The sequence below is a fragment of the Anolis sagrei genome, chromosome 2 (assembly GCF_037176765.1).
Source record: "Anolis sagrei isolate rAnoSag1 chromosome 2, rAnoSag1.mat, whole genome shotgun sequence".
Classification (NCBI taxonomy): domain Eukaryota; kingdom Metazoa; phylum Chordata; class Lepidosauria; order Squamata; family Dactyloidae; genus Anolis; species Anolis sagrei.
In genome coordinates, this window is record NC_090022.1 from 272,909,842 (window position 1) to 272,931,981 (window position 22,140).

A 22,140-nucleotide genomic window follows, 5' to 3' on the forward strand; every position below is an offset into this window, starting at 1 on the left:
AACAGGCAGCAACATGAACTACAGAACTGAACAAAATGTTCAAATAGGGAAATTACTGATATAACCTAAAGAGATGGAAATGCCCTAAAGGCATCAGATGCTTTCTGATCTTGTAAGCTGAGCAGAGTTGCTCCTGATAATAACTTGAATGGGAGACGACCAAGGTTCTGAAGGCTACATTTCAGAGGAAGGAACTGGCAAAACTACATCAGAGTTTGCCTAAGAAAATACTGTGAAATTCAAGGATTTGACAAAAGATGATTTGAAGGTACACACACACACACACACACACACATGACATCCTTTATCATACTAGGCAAGACCATGACCAGGTAATGCACATTTTTGATCATTCAGTCTGCTGTCCAGGTGATATTGATGGTTGTTTTGGCTTTTTGTGGATCATCTTTTTATCGGAAATTAAAGTGTCCATCACAAAAAGAACTTCAATGAAATCTAAATGCACTGAAAAAGGAGATAGAAGATTGTCTTCTGCAAAGTAGGATCCATGGCCAAACAACTAACATTTCCAGGTCTCTTTATATCACTGCAATGATCAAAACTTCTCATGGTGGTGTTAAACAATAGAAAGATATTTCAATTCTTGATTAGAAATGGTCAGAGTGGCAGAGGACCTCCTCCTCCATTTTCAACAAGGAGAAATGTCACTGTATTTCTTCAGTCTCCTGGGTTTTTTCTGTGCAGCTGGATTAGCATATCTTCCTTGTAATGTCTTTGATAGTGTGAGTGCAACCCATTCAAACAGAGTGAAATGTGTGAACCATTAGTATTGGTTCCTTCTTCAACAGAAGGCTGGAAATGTCTCTAATGTAGTCAATGGAGAGGAAGAGTAGAGAGACCGGATTGTTGAGAAACACTTCTTTTATCAAGCCTTGATAAAAAGAAATTGAGCCACAGATTGTTCCAACAAGTGAATTGAAAGACAGTGAACCAATAATTTTCTGAGGTACCTGAAGATGAAATCACAAGTCTTTGCCATCCGTCTCACTCTATTATCTTTGGCATTTGCCTCTGAATGCAATACCATAGTTATCTAACTAACTCAGTGGTTCCCAACAGCAGTCCCCAAGAACTAAAATATGGTCCATGGCCTCACCGTTACTACACCATTGCAATGAGAGCGACCGGTCTTGTGAAACCATCTTATTGTGAGAAGGCAACAGGGATGTCAGGAGGGAAGAGGCTGATTACCCACAAAGGGCGCAACAAACTGCTGCTTCTCCTCCTCCTCCTCCCTCCCCCTGAGCGGAGCCATTCCCCTGAGCGGAGCCATGTGGCACCTGGCAAAGAAGGCACCTTGGTGTTTTTGTTTATAGGCCTGTTCCTGGGGTTATTTGGGGTGCTGATTCAGAAAATTGCATTGGCTAGATCACACCAGCTCTAGATTATTAAATATTGTTTTCTGTGGGGGAGCAGATAGCGACTACTGGATGGCATATATTCTGTGTCAGAAACTAGAACTGATGTGGTCTATCCAATGCAATTTTCCAAATCAGCACCCTAAATAACCAAACCAAATCTGAAGTTGACCAAAAACTGATTCGTAACCCTTTTGGTACTAATGTTGGAGAGTGGTCCCTGGTCAAAGTGGTCCCTGGTCAAAAAAAGGTTGGGAATCACTGAACTAACTAAATATTTATAGTATTATTGTTTTTGTTTCTACAAATATTCTTCTTTAGCTATAAAAGGTGAGACATTGTTCTCTCTTCTTCCTGTTACAATTTATTTCTCTATTAGAAAAATGGGATGAATACACAGAAGCTATATAGTGAAGATATATGATATCGCTTCCTGATCCCCCCTCATTTTTTTGCAACAGTTGCTTTTGTGGGAGACCAGTGTGATTTCCAGAAGAGGATAAATCCAATGTCTGAACTAATCCTGTCCTGAAGGAAGGTATATGTAACCTACTACTGCTCTCCCCCCACCATCCCACCCCTATGTGCACTTTTCTGGCAGACGCCCTTGAGCATTTGAGAGACGGATGTGAGAGAATTTTCAGTCTATTGGAAAACAACCCAACTAAACATAACAGATTACATCAGCTCAGGCTTTTCAATTCCTGGATGGCAGTAGCAACACTAATCCAACCTTCATCCTGGATTTCACAAAGTAAAACAAGGGAGGCTGGCAAGAGGACAGATTGAGGAAATTGACGACTGCAGGCCTTGTGGGCAATAGGCTGTATAAAGCTCAAAAGGCTGTATGCTGAACTCCAGCTACTACTTTGGGTTCTTCACTGCTGCATCCTAGAGAAGAAGACCTCAGGACTTAGTTTTTTTAAACCTGTTCTTTGGAGTGAATAGTGCCTTTGTCACCTAAAGAGATGAATGGGTTTCTAATCTTCACTTTATTTCTGGTCCCCATGCATGTTGGAGCTACCTGGAGTGCAAAATATGCAGTAGATTGCCCTGAGTCTTGTAACAGCAATGAATGTAAAAACCCTGTGCACTGCAAGCGGATGGTGCTGGATGACTGTGGCTGCTGCAGGGTCTGTGCTGCAGCTTTGGGGGAGACTTGCTACCGGACCGTTGCAGGGATGGATGGTGTCAAATGTGGACCTGGACTGAAGTGTCAATTTTTTTCCGAAGAGGATGATTTTGGTGATGAGTTTGGTATCTGCAAAGGTAAAAAATGGTCCCTGGATGGGATGCCTGTCACGACAATAATGATGGTGGTGGTGATAATGTATCTATAGCAATTGGAGATGGGTCCTGAAAATGTGTGTATATGTGCCTTTAAGTTGCCAGTTAATTTATGATGATTTTATTAATTTTGGAGTGTTTCTTACGTAAGGACTACACAGAGGTAGCTTTACTGATTCTTTTCTAGCTCCGGCACTTGGTATTCATTGGCAGTCTCCCATCAAAATATAGTTGACCCTGCTTAGCATCCAAGATCATACTGAATCTGGTACCTTTATGGAATAATTTCATTTAAAGGTAGCACTCATTCTATGATTTTGGGGATAGCAAAATTTCTCTGAAATGGGAAAAAACAATATGATTATTTATGTCATTAACATGCAGAATTCCTTGAGTTTTACTATTTATAAGGTAGGTCATTTGTAACTTATGTTGGCTGCCAATTTGAACAGCTCTCAAAGGGAATTCAATTATGGATATCATGAGCTCAAGGATATCATGAGATATCATTGGAAAAGATTAGAGTGCTTTATATAGTGCACAATACTACAGGTGGATTGACTCATAGAAAGAAGCCATATCCTGGAGTTTGTAACACATGAGCAGGATAGCTCTTGGAGTTCTCTCCTTCATAACTTCTCCATAAGTTAAAGCTGACTTGATTGCAACAACAACAAATTTATGGTGACAAGGGTTATCAATGTCTGTAAGTCAAGATAGCTCTATATTACATCCAGTTTTGGAGGCAGTGTGCTTCTTTCTATTGATTAATCTGATGTATAGAGCAGATTATGGGTAGGAAGACGCACTTGCATTCATGTTTTGGTGGTGAATTTTCCAAAAGCAACTGGTTACCAATGAATAACTACAAAAGTTTTGATTTTGTATTGCTTTTCTTGTGCTTTATAAATGTTTGATGAGGCTTAGAGAGTGTCAGTATTCATTGGAAGCATGTGGCTAAGGATTTCAACTATCAGCACTTTACTTACTGCAGCATCATCTACACCAGGAACCACTTTGACCAAGGACCACTCTCCATCCAGTAGTCACCATCTGCTTGCCCACAGAAAACCATATTTAATAAGTCTTGGCACTATAAGAGGGGTTTGCAAGACCAGTCACTCTCATTGCAACGGTGTAGTAACAGTGAGGCTGTGGACCATATTTTAGTTCTTGCGGACCACTGGTGGTCCATGGACCACAGATTGGGAACCAGTGATCCACAGAGAAAGAGACACTTTGAGTTGAAAAACTGAATAACTATTGAGTTGGAGGTCTATGAAGAAAAATCTCAGAAGCACAGACCTAGGCTAAAATTTCAGACCAGGAGTAAATATTATGATAGGCACCTCCTTCTCCATAGTTCACAACTGAAACTATGGACAAAAGACCTGTGTAAATAAAACAATTTCATCTATCAGTATATATGTACTAGTGTTTTTGTCAGCAATGTAGCTGCAGTAGTTTCTCTCATATTCATCATGATGTTATTATGATTACCCTTTGTTTTCTCCATTTGGGACTCAAGGCAGCTTACAACAGTTAAAACAGAGTTAAAAATGAATGCCACATTTCTTCAATTGTAAGATGTCATTGATTGTAAGATGCACCCTAATTTCAGTACCACTACCACTAAAGATACATAAGACACACCTGCGATTCTTAGATGCACCTCAGTTTTAGATATGTTTATATAGGGGAAAAATGCATCTTAGAGCTGCAGAAATACAGTAGTTTTCAAAAGTTAAATAGTTATTAAAGCATCATAAAATTTGAAACCAGTTAATGACATAAAGAGTTAATGTCATAATAAAATGACATAATAAAAAGGTTCTCAAAGACCTCCCAGTATTATTTCTTTATTTACTCTATTTGTATCCCACCTTTCTCTACTTCAAAGAGGACTCAAGGTGGCTTTACATATGGCAACTATTGAATGCCTTTGGACAACAAACATTTTGAATACACTTAGGTTAAAATTAGAAGTAAAATTAAATGTACATAAAAATATATAAATCACTGCATTCACTATTCAAATCACACCATTGCAGTATTATGGTAATAGTAGGAAGCCTGGGAACAGCCACTAAGAAAACTGTGTTCCCACCAGATGTATCTCTGGAGTAGTGGGACAGAGAGCAGAGCCTTCCTAGAAAATCCAAAAATGTGGGATCTGTTTCATACAGGAGATTATGGTCCTTCAGATAACCTGGACATGAACTGAATATGGCTTTATAGGTCACTGGAAAATACAATTAACATGTTATGGAGATGATGACAGGTGATAGATGGTAGAATTCTAGATTGTGCCAATACAGGTTGAAGACTTTTTTTAAAAAGTTGTCACATTCACTTAATTCCCTTGCATATGGTAAAGTAACTTGTCAGATAAAAGATTTGTTCAGATTTTCTGTGTGATGCATTACTTTGACACATGTAGGAAAAAACATATATTTCAAAATGACTAATACACAAAACATATTTAGTGAATTACATACAGTTGGGTTTCCATATATAGGGATTCTGTATCCACTGCTTGAAAACATCCACTCCCCTCCCCTTAAAAAATCCAAAAGGTAGTATTTTTGAGCCATAGTTAGTTCAATCAGTGGATATAGAACCTGTGACAGGAAGCTCTACTGCAACTAGGATTACACAAAAATGTTGCCATGAGTGTAATCATAGCGCCATAATTGTGTAGTATGAAAGTGTATCTTTTGTACAATTTATATTAAGAGATAGTTGTTGCTTGGATAGTAAATGTTTTTGGAAGAGTTGCTTCTATAACTGAATCAAATATTGTGATTGGTATAAATAGGTTTAATGTAGGGTTTGTATTTATATTGAAATAATACTGCTAATGTTTTAATATGGTTTGTTTTATTATTAGCTGATAAATCCATGCTGAGAACTTTTTCCCTGAATTTTAAATGAGCTATCTATGGTATTGAATTTACTTTAAGTGTAGGGCTCAGTATTTTGAGTGGCTCCTTCAAAGTCTGGACTGAAAGGCAAAGCAAATTCACCAACCCACTGATATCAGAGCCACAGAGCACCACTGTTCATTAGAGCAGCTGTACACACTTCAGAGATATTTGTGGAACAGCAGTTTACAAGTATTTATAATAAATTAATATAAGTGGATGAACATGTAAATTTGCCTTAAAGTCTCAAAATGTGCAAAATTGGACAATGTGCAGAGGTTGCAACTAAAGCAGGAATGGGCCAATTTTCAAGCAACATTTTGTCCTCAAAACAAGTTAAAATGTCCCAGAAGTATAACAGTTTGTTTCTCCTAAGTCTCCAGAGTGCTACAACCCAAAAAGAAGCTCCCAACCCAATAGCAAAGTCTCCCAGCCCTGCCTCCTGTGCCACTGCCCACTGTTGTGGTTCCCAACCTTTTTTTAACCAGGGACAACTTGACCAGGGACCACTTTGGCAAGGGACCACTTGACCAGGGACCACTTTGATCAGCGAATACTTTGACCAGGGACCACTTTCCAACATTAGTACCAAAAGGGTCATGAATCAATTTTTGGTCAACTTTAGATTTGGTTTGGTTATTTGGGATGTTGATTCAGAAAAATGCATTGGATAGACCACATCAGCTCTAGTTTCTAATACAGAACATATGCCACCCAGTAGTCATTATCTGTTCATCCACAGAAAACCATATTTAATAAGCCTCAGTGCTATAAGAGGGTTTTGCGAGACCCGTCGCTCTTGTTGCAGTGGTGTAAGAACAGTGAGGCCATATTTTAGTTCTTGCAGACCACTGGTGGTCCACAGACCACAGGTTGGGAACTACTGCTTTAAATGATAAAGAGGGATGAGCTAGTGAAAGTATCTCTAATATTATACTTCTAACAGATGTGATTACATCTGTGATGACATTTCCCAAGTAGATGTTTGGGCAGAGTTAACATCTGGGTTTGTGGCAGAATTGGAATAGATCCATAACTCCAGTCCAGTAACAGTGGGTTGAAGAGAAGCAATGGTTTTCTGGTGAACCACACATATTATAACACTAGTTAATACCCCAACCTCATCAACCTCTGGTTAGTTTATCGCAACTCCTTTCTGGTTCCCAATCAGAATCAGATCACATTCTAGCAATTCCCTTCATCTTCTGTCAACAATGTCCTTTAGCACACTACATATGGTTATCTACTTACTTTAGTTTTAGGCATTATCTTCCCCCCCTGCCTTTGTCCCTCAAAACCATTGTTAAAACTGGTCACCACATCCCTACACTCTCAAGTATTGCATTTCTATTGCTATTCACCTACTCATTCATAGCTATAAAAGTCTGTTCTTAGGCTCTTCAATCCATGGATTTGATAGAGTTAAGTCTATGAAGACTTAACTCTATCACCAGGCCCGTAGCCAGGATTTTGTTTCGGGAGGGGCTAATTTTTTTTCGGGGGGGGTTTGGGGGGGGTGAGTTTCGGGGGGGGGGGCTGAGTCTGAGTGAAAGAGGGTCTACCCTAGCAAACCTTTTGTATCATTACCCCAGTACCCCCATGCATATGGGATATATTGAGTATGGTGATCAGATCATGATATGAATAAACGCAACAGATTAAATAATGCACCAGTAAGGCCTTTTCGCGAACCACCATGAGAATTTGGGGGGGGGGGGCTGAAGCCCCCCAAGCTCCCCCCCTGGCTACATGCCTGCCTATCACTAACTGAGAGTCTTCTTTCTCTCAGTTAGTGTCCAATCCCTTAACACACTTGGGATAGTTATGATCTCTCATCATAACCTATTTCACAGGATAGCTGTGAGAATAAAATAAGGACAGTGATCCAACCATGTAGCCCATTGACCTAAACTTCATGAAGACTGTAATGTATAAAAAAGTGTATTGACCATACAGATTTCCTTTTGATATATTCAGCATAGTTTGAGACAACACAACATTATAATAAAACCCTATACTGTAATTTATGGTAGGAAAACTGCCCTATGTTTGCTTGTTGACATTCCAGTAGCTATTCATGTAATAGCTTCAGCCTTCTTAAATTCTGCAACAATTCTGTTGATATTATCTTTTAAAGTTCCTAAAAGATTTCTACAAATAAAAGTACATACACTGGAAACTCTTATAAAAGCTGCTGAGATGACCTAACCAGAGAGGGAAAACAGAGCTAGAAGACTGGTTGGTTGGTTAATCAGCCACCAGTCTTAGGCATAGGAAAAAGCAATTTTGCTTCCTAAATGCCACAGTTCCTCCAATAATAAAAAGAATAACATCATTTAATAATGTTCTGCCTCTGATCACAACCAAAATGAACTGTTTGGAGCAGTTGTCTTATTTAGGCTAATGATAGAGGTGGCTCTGCTGACCCTGAGGCTCCTTTGCCTAATGCTAGGAGCATTCTAATACAAGACTGTAAGTCACATTATATGTAGGTGCTCCTGTGTTTAATCAGCACCACAGAACAGAGAGAAAAATTGCTATTGATTTTTTCAAACAATTTTGTAAATTTACTGTAAATCTATTTGTTAGTAACCGTAGAAAATACACAAGCACAGTTTTCAAACTTTTTGTTAGGAAGACCTTAAACATTGATGCAATTCTAAAAGTGAATCTCACTGTTAATCTTAACTGAAGAAAAAAAATTAAATTTACTTATCTGGTGACACTCCCTTCACCAATTAATTCAATGGCTTTAATTGGGTCTAATTGAGAAGTTTAAGGCTTTTATTAACTGATCTTAAAATAAACCCAATGGACTTACTTCTAAAAAGACAATTGCTCTGTAATTATTTTTTTTTAAAGAATTAAACAGTGCAATCTTGTGCAATTGACCTGGAAAACGTTCCACATTGAATTTACTCCCTAAGTGCCTAAGTTAAGTAGCTTGAAGTAGAATGATAACCACAAAGTTCAAGTATTGGGACCAGTATTTATGAAACCTATTGTATTTCATTTCTTGTCTTGCAGAGTGTCCTTATGGTACTTATGGACTGGAATGCCGAAGAACATGCAATTGCCCATCTGGCATATGTGACAGAGTGACTGGGAAGTGTTTAAAGTTTTCATTTTTCCAGCTGGCTGTCTCGAAACCTCCCAACCGACGGAAATTAATTCCACATGCAGGTAAATCTGAGAGCGCTAATTTCTTGGAGCCACAATGCATTTGGCCATTCTTTTGCATGACTTGTATTTAGGTTGTGCATAATAGCACTACCATCAGAAGTATCCCACTTCCTGAGGCAAAGGATAAAATGATGTCGTCATCTAAAATCTCATTGACTGACAACACAAAAACCAATGCAAAAACACTGGTGATGAGCACTTGAGAGGGCAGACTAGTTTGCGGGGCTAGAAGAGACCACATGGCACAAATAGCTTTTCCTTCCCATAGATGAAAATAGCCAGAGAGCTCAGGAGGATGGATCAGTTACCATCTAACATCCCACTATGTTTACAGATATTTCTGCCTTACAATTACATGTATTGATTCTGACCTGATAACACAGTGCTATGATCTAGAGTGGAGCGTGGAAAATTATTTGTCACCTATGATTTTGATCTTGTGCTTGCAAGAGTAATTCCTCCTCCTCCCAATCAAAGAATTGTATTTACATGACAAAGAAGTAGGTAAGGGGAAACTACAGTCCATGGCTTCATATGACCCTTAGGAGGTGATTTGTGATCATCCAGATCCTGCCAATTTCCCCCCCTTTGGTGAATATCACTCTAAATTTGAATATTGCAACTAACGATACTAAAAGAATATTTTATAAGCGAACAGTGTTTCCCAGCTCTTAGGAAATGGTGATGCATAGTTGGCTTTGCTGCCCTTCTCGGCAAAAAGAGATGATAATGGTAGTTAGCAGTAGGATCAACACTTTTCAGACTTCTCTTGTATTTTCAAAATTTGTTAGTTCATCTGTAGTGGGAGATATAATTGGGTTCAATTCTACATAATTAAAAGAGAAATGAATGCATGGAAAAATTATCATTAGTTATAAGCTATCGTGTTTCATCTCATAATAGTTGCACTTACTCCCTCTTCTTCTTGGAAAAAAAGGGGATGCACCATGTGGCATGCCTGGAAGGGGGTGGGTGAGTGGATGGATGGGTGAATAGGTGAGTGGAAGGGAATGCTAGGCTGTTTACAACAGGGAGGTGGTCTAATCATGGGTATGACTATTATGTGAGGAATTGTTAAATTCTGAAAATAGGAATCTGAAAAGGAAACATGACTATTATGCAATGAAAACAGTAGTTATATCTGGGGCAAGATCCATTCTCCTGATTGCTTCCAATGACATTTGGAGATGTGGAATCTTTAATGATTTGGTCAATCTCTTGTTCAATTCAACCTTTGACCCAGCATTCAATTTAGTGCAATTGCTTAGGAATACATAATTATGAGCAGTAAGAGACCTTGTGAAACTGCCACCTATTTATTTCCTTCCCGGCTTGTCACTTTTGCTCTGATTAGGAAAGGCAAGCTGGTTAGATCTATAATAGGTCAGTATAAATGGACTTCCAATATCAAGTAATGTTCAGGTGCTGTTGAAAATAGCTCACATCCAGTAAAGAGTCAGGAGAAGATGAGAGGCAGGCATATCAGCATGGATGACGACCAATGGAAACTGGTGGCTTGACTGTCAGTGGGGTATAATTCTACTCTGTTTTTAAAATCTTTAATTTAAAGAGTTGTCCAAAGTGACAAACATATTTTCAGTATTGAGTTTGACTTCTTGGATATTGGCTTTAAAATTTGGATTAAAATCCAGAGTGGAATCACCTCCACCGTTGACAATAGAGCCATCAGTCTCCACTGATCATGGGCATGATACTTAAAGATGATATACACACAGATACACATATATAGGGCAATGTTTTTAAAAACAAATCCTCTTTTCTCTCTCTCTCTCTGTTTTGATTTGCAGAAAATGACATGGGATCCGGTGATGATAATTCTGTAAAAGAAGATTTTGTCAATGAAAAAGCCATTCACTCTCCAATAATGAAATGGCTAAACCCTCGCTGATATTAACCTATATGGGACTTTTAAACCAATGCTTTCTTCAGATTTATAATTAATATTCAACAACCCACTTTAAAGACCATAGATCTCCAGCAAAGGAACTGGTAATGTGTAATAAAATCCATTCTGTATATCATCAGGAAAAAGAAACATGAATTTTCTGTATAAGACTATGTACAGTGTACAGTACATGATTTTTAGAACGTGTTTTGGTAATTGTCTAGCTAATGCACGATGGTAGCAAATGCTTTTTGAATTGTTGAATGTAAAATTACTATTGATTTTTTAAAAATACAAAAATTTGAAAACAGTAGCCATCTCAAGTCTGAAAGCCCTGCATAAAATATCCAGTAATCTAAAAATAAGGAATATATGGTAATAAAAGTTAGGAAATGCAGTTTGTAACCAATATTCTTGACTGAATTCGGCAACTTGCTTAAAATCAGCAGTGGGAATCATGCAGACTTCCAGATATTGTTGATTGCAAGTCCCAGCAGACATAACCAGCAAAGCCAATTGTGAAGAATGCGGGGAGCTTCCATCCTACAGCATTTGATTCCCATTCCCTATTTATAACATCGGATGTAACAGAAGGCATTAAGATGAGTTTTAATTTTGAAAATGAAGACTGTCTTCACTGAACAGTAAGCTCCACAGACTCAGTGGGACTTATATTTGTGTACAGAATCAAACAACATGGCACAATCCAATACATCACTGCTACTAGATTCAGTGGGCCAAATTATTGAGTGTTCCCTTAAAACATTTTAAAATGTGTCACTCTGTGTCAACTTATGTCCTAAAGCAACTATCCCGTCCAAAGCTAGAGTGCTTCAATCTCAACATTGGGATTTAGATGGCTCGTGTGCAACCTCAGACTTAAAGCTAATCTTTAAGAAGAAAGGATGAAGTGCCTCCTTTATTTTCAAAATACCATCAACTAGCTATCTGGAGTTAATAATATGCATCACCAATTTAGCAAACACGGGTAGCAGCAGCTGTGTTTTGGAAAGAGTCATCACAGTGGATCTTAACTGTGTCTAAATACTACAGCCAGTACTCATTGCGAATAACGTCAGAGATACGGAATTAAAAGAGCTTCACCAGGACTGTTGGGGAATGGAATGGAAAAGGAAACCTTGCTATTATCAACAGAAAGGTGGGAGGGATGCAAACATTGTCAGCTCCTAGGACCCCATGATAGGATTACATTATGGTCACTGTAAGTTAAAAAATTAAGTCTAGTCAAGTCCACCTCTGGGGGTTGGTGCTCATCTCCATTTCTAAGCTGAAGAACTGGCGTTGTCCATAGACACCTCCAAGGTCATGTGGTCAGCACTGTTGGAGTGCTGTTACTTTCCTGCAGAAGCAGTACCTATTGAATTCACATTTGTATGTTTTCAGGCTGATAGGTTGGCAGAAGCTAGGCCTAACAGTGGGAGCTCATCCTGCTCCCTGGATCTGAATCTGCGACCTTTCAATCAGCAAGTTCAGCAGCTCAGTGGTTTAACCTGCACCTACAACAACAACATGCATGTGTTATATTTTATAACATAATAAAAACAGAATTATAGGATTGGAAGGCATCTCAAGAGCCATCTAGTCCAGCCTCCTAACACCAAAGAAACAAAAATGGCAGACTTTGTGAAACGACAAGTTAGCTAACACACACACACACACACACACACACACACACACCCCCCTAGTGGGCAATTTATATCTCTTTTTATATTTAATGTGAGATCCTCCACCATTTTGCTTTATCTGTTAATCAGGCAAAAGTTTGAATACGAAAAATGTGTCTGCAACTTTTATGTCTATTTTGAATCCAAGACAACATGCCACATGAGGATCCAAGCTGTTAAATATTTTGCACAATCATGACAATATATTAATGGTTACATCCAACGGTAATCTGTTCTCATTTATTTCAGTGGTAGAGTTGGGCTACAATCATAGATACATGCTTACCTGGTAGTGAGTGACATTAATATGTTCCCTATGTGGTTGAGAATATCAAGATGTTAAAGATTTGGAATATGTGGAAAGGAAATGAGCCATAAAGAGGAGGGTGAGCAGTCTTAAATCACAACCTTCCCATTTGTTTGGTTTAAGCATGTATTGTAAAAGAGGTTGCTCTTAACTTCTGTGCATTGTTTTCACTGTCCTGGGATAGCCAATCATATATCTTAATTTCCCCCTTTTGAAATTAATGAGATTTTGAAAGTTTCAGAATGTAATCTTCTAAATTTAAACGGTGTTCTTTACAGATAACTGTATAAGCACAAAAATTAGGAATGGCTCTGTCTTCCATAATGTATTTATCTGGGGGAAATCAATTCTTCTCCTTGGCAGCAGCAACAAAATTTAGGCTAACTTGAATATCTTAACTGAGTTAGGAATCTGAAGTGTTCACAATGAGAGTTGCCAGCACAATCAACATTACAGGAGTGCAAACATTCTCCCCGTTAAGTAAATGGATCATTTGAAAACAAGTAAGATTTGATACTCTTCCAGGAAATTTTGAACTGAAATAAAGGGAGCAAGCTGTTCATGTGGTTTGGCAGGCAGAATGAAAGAGTTTTTTGAAATAGTGCTGTGAATATTTACATGAATTAAACTCTTTTATTCCGGTCCTTTGCCAAATATTTATGACCACGCTAGATTCTTGAATGTGCATATAATAAAGTATCTATTATTAGAAGATATTGTTGTTATTATTGTTGTTGTTGTTATAATTATCATTGCACAATAAAATGGAGAAAACATGTTGCATCTACTTCCAGTTTTTGTTCAGATAGCCAGATTTAATACAGCATTAATGCACCTCGCTTATACTTCTATAAAAGGTTTCCCCTGACATTAAGTCCAGTCTTGTCTGACTCTGGAGGTTGGTGCTCATCTCCAATTCCAAACCGAAGAGCCAACATTGTCTGTAGACACCTCCAAGGTCATGTGGCCAGCATGACTGCATGGAGCACTGTTACCTTCCCGCCGGAGCAGCACCTATTGATCTACTCACATTTGCATGTTTTCAAACTGCTAGGTTGGCAGAAGCTGGAGCTAATAGCGGGAGCTCACCCCACTCCCTGATTTGAACCAGTGACCTTTTGGTCAGCAAGTTCAGCAGCTCAATAGTTTAACCCACTGCACCACCAGGGGCTTCTATATTCTCATTTTTATGCTAAAATTAGACCGTAGAGTGTAAAAGCAAAATATAGGGTGAGCTGAAAACACAGCAACTATAGGAATATGTTTCAATATCTTATTAGTTGTAATGACAGGAATTTAGGGACTGAAGGAAATTTTCATCTGTGGTGCAGAATTCCTATTTGGAAGCATAAGGATTTTATCTGCCCACTCTTTTAGCTATACACCCACATCAGTATGACACATAGCATCTGCTTGTACAGAGTGTTCAAAACTCTGTATCACAACATGCAAAATGTGTCCCTTATAGTACTCAGGTGTGTTGCATTAAAAATGCTTCCCGCCATGCCCCTACCGCTACAAAAAATGCTGCCTAGCAGATGCTTTGAGGGAGCATGTTAGTTGGCCCTGGAGGACGAGGAAGAAATGCCAGCAAGAGCAACAGCAGCGGTAGTCACTCAGGGGATGGTGCTGAGCTGAAAACCATGACCCTGCCATCCATCTCCTTGTCATCCTCAGTTTTCTGCCTCACTCCTCCTCTGCCCCATGGCAGCAGCCCAAACAGTGGCCCCAGCAATTACAGGGGAGAGGGAAGAGGAAAAAGAGGAATTGGAGGCCGAGGAGAGCAAGGAGGAATAAGCAGAGGCTCTCAAAGGGCATCTAGTCCAAACCAGCCAGATGTAGGGACACAATTAAAGCCTCAGTTCAAAAACTTCCAGAGGAGACTCCACTAGACATCCAAAAAGTCTATACTTCACTAGAGTTAGAAGAGACTCCCAAAGGGCATCTAGGACAACCCCTTTCAACCAGGCAGGAACACACAATCAAAGCACCTCAGGAAGGCCATCCAGCCTCCATTTAAAGACCTCCAGAGGTTTAATCACTACAGAAGATGAATGCTGGTGCTGTTCAAATGTAGGTACTGCTACAACTTTTATAATTTGTATGATTTGTTGGTTGGGTTTCAGTAATAATTACCAGTAAATGGATAAATTTCTAATTAAGAAAAGAAAATCTGTTGACAATATTTGTGATGAACCACATGGAGTGCCTATTGAGGAAACTACGCAAGAATCAACTGTAGTACATAAAAAGTGTAAAGGAAAAATGTCCAATCCTCATTTATACAGTATAGATTATATGAAACATATCTATCTAATCTATCTATCAAAAGTGATCGCTCGTGGCTGAGTATGATTGTCTTCAAAGGTAGAGTCTTGACAGTGGGTCCATAAATGACTGTAGGTACCTATTCTGGATCTGTATGGTCTTTCGCAGCAAGGACATATTTCCAGATGGAAGGCAGTCACAACAAGGGTTTGCTTGATATACTTTCCTATTGACATGTTTCTCTCTTTCTCCCTTTGTTACTGAAATCAGCTATCAGAGACCAGGCAGCAGTGTAGGTCTGTTGCTTGGCATGCCATGCTACTTTGAAAACCAGGAAAAACATGACCAAGTTTGAAGGCAATAACAGAAGTTTATTCACCTGGCCAGATGGATGGTAGAACAGTGTAATCGCCAAAAGAACTGACATAACTCATACATGGACTTTAGTGAGTCCTGGGGGTTGCTGGCAATCTGTCTCTCAGCAAAGAGTCCACTGGAAGAATCTGTGTTGTTTCCCAAAACAGCCACATAGTCCAAAGTCACATGAGCACTACATAATATAAGTTGTGATATTTGATATGAAAGTGGATGTGGTCTGTATCCTAACTATAATGATTAAACTAATTTTTCATTACTTTTTGTTAAGTAATTAATTGTGCCAATGGGGAAACTTTAGGGATGCCTTTCTCCCTCATTGTTAGAGATATTGGCATGAATCGTGCTATGATGATAGAACACATTTACCATGGTTAGGCTATCAAGTTTCAGAATGTTTCACTTATCCACGGAGTTTTGGGGAATTTTCTTTCTTCTTTTTTTTTTTTACAAACAACATCTTTCAAAACTACAACAGCTATCTCCTTCAATTTTCTGTACAATCAGGCCCCCCCCCCCCCCCCCGCCGCTCCAAGTTTAAGAAATATTCTTACATCTACCAATTTTTGGGAACTTTTTTAAAGTTTTGACAAAACTTTTTTTAAGCCACAACAGCTATTTTATTGAATGTCTCTCATATTAACCAATAGAACAATTTAGGGATTTCTCCCCAACCCAGTACTGATTTACTTACTAGTACTGAAGTATCTACCAGTGCTCCTCTGCAGATTCAACAATTTATTGGAACTTTGGCTGCTGCTAGGAGGGGCAAATCTCTCCCCTATCCTAATTGGGGATTTCTGATTATGAGCAGAATTCTGGGAAATGTAGTTTAGGGCAGGGCCTTTTGAATTCTCTGGCATAGGGCTCCGTGCCTTCCCAAACTGCTCTCTCAGTCCATTTCACTCAGTTTTGTCCCACCCTGCTGCTTTCCTCTCCTCATGGCAAGAGGCCATTAATTTACAGAGGAATGGCAGACTTTTTGGCTTCCCATGCTTGCACTGAAAATGAAACTGATTTGATATCCTTCTGAGCTTTACAGAATTCAAACGAAAAAGTATTGGTTGAGTTTTGATTCAAAACATTTTGCGTGCCCCCCATGTCTGTTTATATATTCAAAAGTTATGAATTAAATATGACATACTAATTAGAAATGAAATTTTGCACACTCCATATATATATATATATATAGAGAGAGAGAGAGAGAGAGAGAAATGTGCAAAATATATACGTGTGTGTGTGTGTGTCTAAGTATTTCTTGGAGTGACAGGATTATGCGATTGTGGTAAAGTATGGCGTATAGTATTAGTGACGCTTGTTTTAGTGACGCCAGGTGAGTCGCTCCTCAACCTACTACTGACCCCACAAACAAAGACTGCATGGCAGCTTCTTGGAAAGAGTGTGTCGACCGTCCTTGGAGATGGAGGAGGAGTAGGTGGAGGAGGAGGCAGCAGTGGGATCAACATCTGGAGTGGTGCAGCCATTTGGAAGGCACCAAGCCCAGGCCTGAAGCCCCACCACCCTCCTCCTCTTTGCCATCCTTGCCTCATCGCCTCACCCTACCCCATGGCAGTAGCCAAAACAGTGGCCCCGATCACAACCAGGGAAGAGGGGAGGAGGAGGAGGAGTGGGAGAGCATCTAAGGACTCAGGGAAGGGTCTCAAAGGGCATCTACTCAACCCCTCTTCAGCTAGGTAGGATAACACAGTCAAAGCCCTCCCAATAGACAGCCAAAAACATTCAGAGAAAGAGACACAACTGAACTCCCAGACAATGTATACTTCACTAGAGTTGAAAGATACCCCCAAAGGGCATCTAGTCCAACCCTCTTCAGCCAGGTAGGAACATACACTCAAAGCACCCTGGATGGCCATCAAGCCTCTGTTTAAAAATCTCCAGAGAGGTTTAACCAGTACAGAAGTAGAGTGCTGGTGCTGTTCAAGTGTAGGTACTGCTATCAGTTTTATAGTTTGCACACATTTGTTGATTGTGTTGCAGTGATTACCAGTAAAATGGATAAGTTTCTATTAAAAAAAAAAAGAAAATGTGTTGGCAATGATGTTTTGTGATGAACCACATGGAATGCAATAGGGAAAGCTACACAAGAATCAACTATGGTATATAAGTAGAAAGGAAAAAATCCAAACTTTGTTTATACAGTAAAGAATAAAATACACACACACACACACAATTATATATTATATAATTCATGAAACTCTTTCAAGTTTTTGGTTTGACCTCCAGTTTGCTAGTAAAATCGAATTACTGGTCACAAAAGGATGTATGTCTAAAAAGCATGTCACCAACATGAAAAGACAGAAATGTAAAAATGTAATAATGAGAATATTAGAATCAAGATTTAAGATACAAAGCTAGGAATTGTAGCCCATCCTAAACATAATAATTTAAAAGTTCAAGAACACAAGTATTATTTCTTCCTACTACCTCCCTCCCCAAAACATGATTTGATTGCTGTCACTAGAATCTGAGCATGAATAGATCTTACTATATAGGGTGCTAAATAGCATGGCTTAATCCATCCCTTGGGTGCCAAAGCATATATTTTGAATCAAAATACCACTTTGAACACCTGCACACAGCATCCTATCTCTGCAAATTGTCTGTTTTGATCACCACAATGTTTTGAAAGTACTTCCTGACACCTGGGAATTTGGTAAATATTTCCTGTTTTTATTGTGTCTGGAGAAAACAGGATTTTTCCAAGCTGAAACTGGTTCCTTGACAGACTCTTGGATGACCTACAGTTGGGTCTTTATTCCTTTTTTTTAAATGTCAAATTAAGTTTGAACATCAAGATGAAAATGTATGATTTTGGTCCACACTTCGGGACCCTTAGATTAAATGGTCTCTTGCAATAGCACAATAGCAATGAAACAATATAAACAAATTAAATATGAATCTTTTAGAATAATGAAATATCTTTTAAACTTGTGATCTGCAGAAATTGAAATATACTTCAACATGAAATATTTTAGCTGACATCCTATTCGTTAGTTAAACTTGTGACTACATTGTTGTTGTTGTTGTTGTTGTTGTTGTCGTTGTTGTTGTTGTATGCCTTCAAGTTGTTTCTGATTTATGGTGACCCTAAGGGTGCTTCCAGACACTGCTGTAATCAGGGTAAAAGAAGTAGGGCAAAAAATCGCAGGACCTGACAGCAAGCTCAGACACAGAGCTGTCAGTTCCAGTAAATCCTCCCCTGCCGTTCTGACACTTTTGTTTGTAGCAGATTTTAGAAATCTGCAAGACAGATGGGGGACATTTACTTTAATTTTTAAAAACTCTCTCCGAAATGCGCTGGACCTCATATGAGGCCAATTCAGATATTTAAATATGCATACAAGTAAATTTCTTATTATTTCTCCTCACCCTACTGTAAATTCAAGCTCTGTTTAATTTCATAAAAATCAGAACAAAGGAATTGTTGCGGAGAGTTAATATTGTAATTGTTTTACAATTGTGCTTCCTTTTAGCCACCTGTGTGTTTGTGGCTCCATTTGTTTACAGCCCTAATCAGCTGTTTAGGGATTTTAAAATGTGGACATGCGCTGGAGCAGCTCATACCAACATATAGGGACAAAGTCATGTGTTTTCCTTGACTGCAGGGATATACAGTCATGCAAATATGAACATTTTCCAGCAATAATCGGGTATTAAGCTCACCTTTTAACGTGTGTTTTTCAGTTGTTAATCTGAATCAGTTCACATCTTCCTTAAAAGTCATTTAGCTACTCCCTCTGCCCCTTAGCCTGGTTTCTTCTGTGTTTTAGGGCCTGTGTAGAAAGGCCCTAAGACAAACCTATCTTTTTGGCCCATTGTTTGATCATGTTGTCCCACTTTTGATATCTCCTCAATGGTCACTCCTTTCTTCTAGGATTCTTGTGTTGGCATCCAACCTGGTTCCCTTCTATCTTTCAGACCTTTTTTTTTTTTACTGGCCTGTTCAAGATCTGTGTTCTCAATATTCTAGGCTTCTCATCCAACCAAGGGTTTTCTTTTCCTTGACTCAGCTTCATCCTTTCTCACTCACTGCCCCATACACTTGGAATTGCCTCCCTGGACATTTGTGGACTGCGCCTTCTCTCGCCATTTTAAATCTCAATTCAGCAGGAATTTTTTACTTTAGGTTGTTTTGCAATCTTGTATATTTTGATTACATATATTGGTCCATTTTCTTGGTATTACATTGTTTGTTTTTTTAATATTTTGCCTTTGATTTTCATTGAAAATTAACACTAAAGAAAATAGACATCAGTTTTCTCCTTATTTTTGAAATAGTATAACTCTTGAAGAATTTCATCCTCTTCAGCCTCTTAGGAAATGAATTTTCAGGATGGGCAAAGGAGCTGAAACGAATAACAAAGTTTGCTAATCTACTGTGAAATGACCTGCCAGAAGAGCTCCAACAGCTAAATCAGCCGTCAGAATTTAAGACACGATTTAAGACATAACTCTTCCAGTAGTCCTTAAGTTGTGAATTTCACCTGCATTTTCTTGGTAAATTTTAAGCTGCATTTTATCTGTGTTTATGTTATATGTATTTTAATAGCGCCTTGTTCTACTCCACTTTTTAGTTATGTTGTACCCCACCACAAGTTGCAAGAAGAGGCGAATAATAAATATATTATTATTATTATTATTATTATTATTCATGTGGGCAAATCTGTTTTGATTGGAGATTGACAAAAAACAACCACCCCAAACTGAAAAGCTATTGAATATTTAAAAAACCTAACAGTAGCATGTTCCTGAAGATTAAAGTACAATAGGAAAAGGGAGAATTCAAGAGGTCCTTGCAGCTGTGACACATTTTCCTCTGGGTTATTTTTAGTTTTCTATTCCTGATTTTTATTTTGAATTTCACTTGGCTTCCCATACTGCTTCCCCTAATTCCTTTATAGCTCTTCCTTATAGAGCGCATTTCAAGCATTCTTTCTTTTCCTTCAGAGGAAACCCAATGACTGTTTGCCAACTTCAGAAGTACATGTTTGTCTTGGCAAAGGGAAAATTCTCAGCCAATTCTATTTGGGAAGTCTGTTTAGATTTTTTAACTGTCTAATATAGCACGGTTGGAAGAAGTATAATCCTCCAATAATCATTGGACTGTGACACTCAGAATGTATACCTAAATACTTTAAAGGCACCATATTATTTTAGGGCTTGGAAGCTAGTCAGGGTTACCCTTGGTTAGTATTTGGACAGGAGACTACCAATGAATACCAGATGCAGCAGACTATATTTCATAATACAGAATTGGCAAAAGCACCTGTTTTTTGCCTTTAAAAACCCTATGAAATTAATGAAACCAACATACAACATGCAGTGTATTCTAGTATATGGCTGTGTGGGCCAGGTATGATGGAAGATGTTTTATAGCAGTGGTTCTTAATCTGTGGGTCCCCAGATGTTTTGGTCTTTAACTCCCAGAAATCCTAACAGCTGAGCTCTCTGGGGGTTGTATGCCAAAACACCTGGGGACCCACAGGTTGAGAACAACTGTTTTATAGTCATAAAGAGGTTGATGTTCAAGCCCAAAATTCTACATATAGAAAGCATGTAGTAGAATTTCTAAATATATTCTCACCTTAGAATGCGACTGCAAAAATCATGAGCTGGATTCCAGCATCAACAATATATTTGCCCCTCTAAAGGTCAAACTAGGCAGAGAAGAGGGACAGGGCCTTTGCGGTGATGGCCCCCCGCCTGTGGTATTCACTCCCTGGTGAAATTAGGTTATTGATGTCCCTCCTTTCCTTGAGAAAGACATTAAAAACGTGGATGTGGGACCAGGCCTTCGGGTAATCTTGCTGACAATGACAGTGACAATGATGACAAACGCTATGGAAATGGACTATGGGCATGCTTGATGGAGTCTCTAACTACAGAATTAGGCTCAGATAAGGCCACCAGGCTGTTATTGAAACAGAAACACAGATTTTAATTAATTAATGTGATTTAATGTTTTAAATGTATGTAATTATTGGATATTATTATTATTATTATTATTATTATTTACATTGCTTCTACCCCGCCCTTCTCACCCCCGAGGGGGGACTCACGGCGGCTTACATGGGCAACAATTCAATGCCATAATGTCAATACAACAACATAAAATCAAATACCTAAAAATTAACAATAACATTAATTAAAATCACATACTCATATACCAACATAGTCGCCTAATCAAAATCACATATCCGTTTCCTATTGTCATATCATGTATGTGTACATTGTGTACATTGAAGACATCGAATGGTTGCCGGCTGGGGGTTGAGAAGGGAGGGGTACAAATATTTGAAATAAATAAATAAATAAATAAATCTAGGGCCCCTTCCACACAACTGTATAAAATCCACTTTGAACTGGATTATATGGCAGTGTGGAGTCAGGTAACCCAGTTTAAGCAGATATTGTGTGTGACGGCGCGAGTGGCGCCACCTATGTATAAAACTGTTAATTGTAAGATGTAACCTGTTGTATCATGTTTAATCCTGCCCCTTTTGCCATGTTTTTGTATATCTGTATGCATTGGTTACTTGTAGCTGTCAATCAGCACTGTTTGGCTCCACCTCTTCCTGCAAGAGGGGAGAACTTCCTCTTTCTTTTCATTCTTCCAAGAGAGTTTCTGCAACATGGACGTGAGTAACAGACTTCATCTTTATGGGACCCTGTAAAGTTACCTCTTAGCAGCAATTCTAAGGTTTTACCCCTGGGACTCATGCTGTATGTCCAGATCATCCTGGACGACTACTGAGGAGACCCAGGCGCCTTCAAGCCAGTTCTTTTGGCATCAGAGGAAGATCCT

General features: G+C 38.8%; 1 protein-coding gene across 1 annotated transcript; it reads left to right on the forward strand.

Moving 5' to 3' along the window:
- Nucleotides 1-1,968: 1,968 nt before the first annotated feature.
- On the forward strand, nucleotides 1,969-13,448 carry ESM1 (endothelial cell specific molecule 1). Its single transcript, XM_060761486.2, has 3 exons — nucleotides 1,969-2,648; nucleotides 8,618-8,773; nucleotides 10,582-13,448. The coding sequence occupies exons 1-3, from the start codon at nucleotides 2,348-2,350 to the stop codon at nucleotides 10,680-10,682; spliced, it is 558 nt and encodes a 185-aa protein (XP_060617469.2). The 5' UTR covers nucleotides 1,969-2,347; the 3' UTR covers nucleotides 10,683-13,448.
- The last annotated feature ends 8,692 nt before the right edge of the window (nucleotides 13,449-22,140 follow it).

Coding starts and splice junctions, on each gene's coding strand:
- ESM1 (XM_060761486.2), top strand. CDS start 2,348: ATGAATGGGTTTCTAATCTTCACTTTATTTCTGGTCCCCATGCATGTT. Junction 2,649..8,617: donor TGAGTTTGGTATCTGCAAAG/GTAAAAAATGGT, acceptor CTTGTCTTGCAG/AGTGTCCTTATGGTACTTAT. Junction 8,774..10,581: donor GAAATTAATTCCACATGCAG/GTAAATCTGAGA, acceptor TTTGATTTGCAG/AAAATGACATGGGATCCGGT.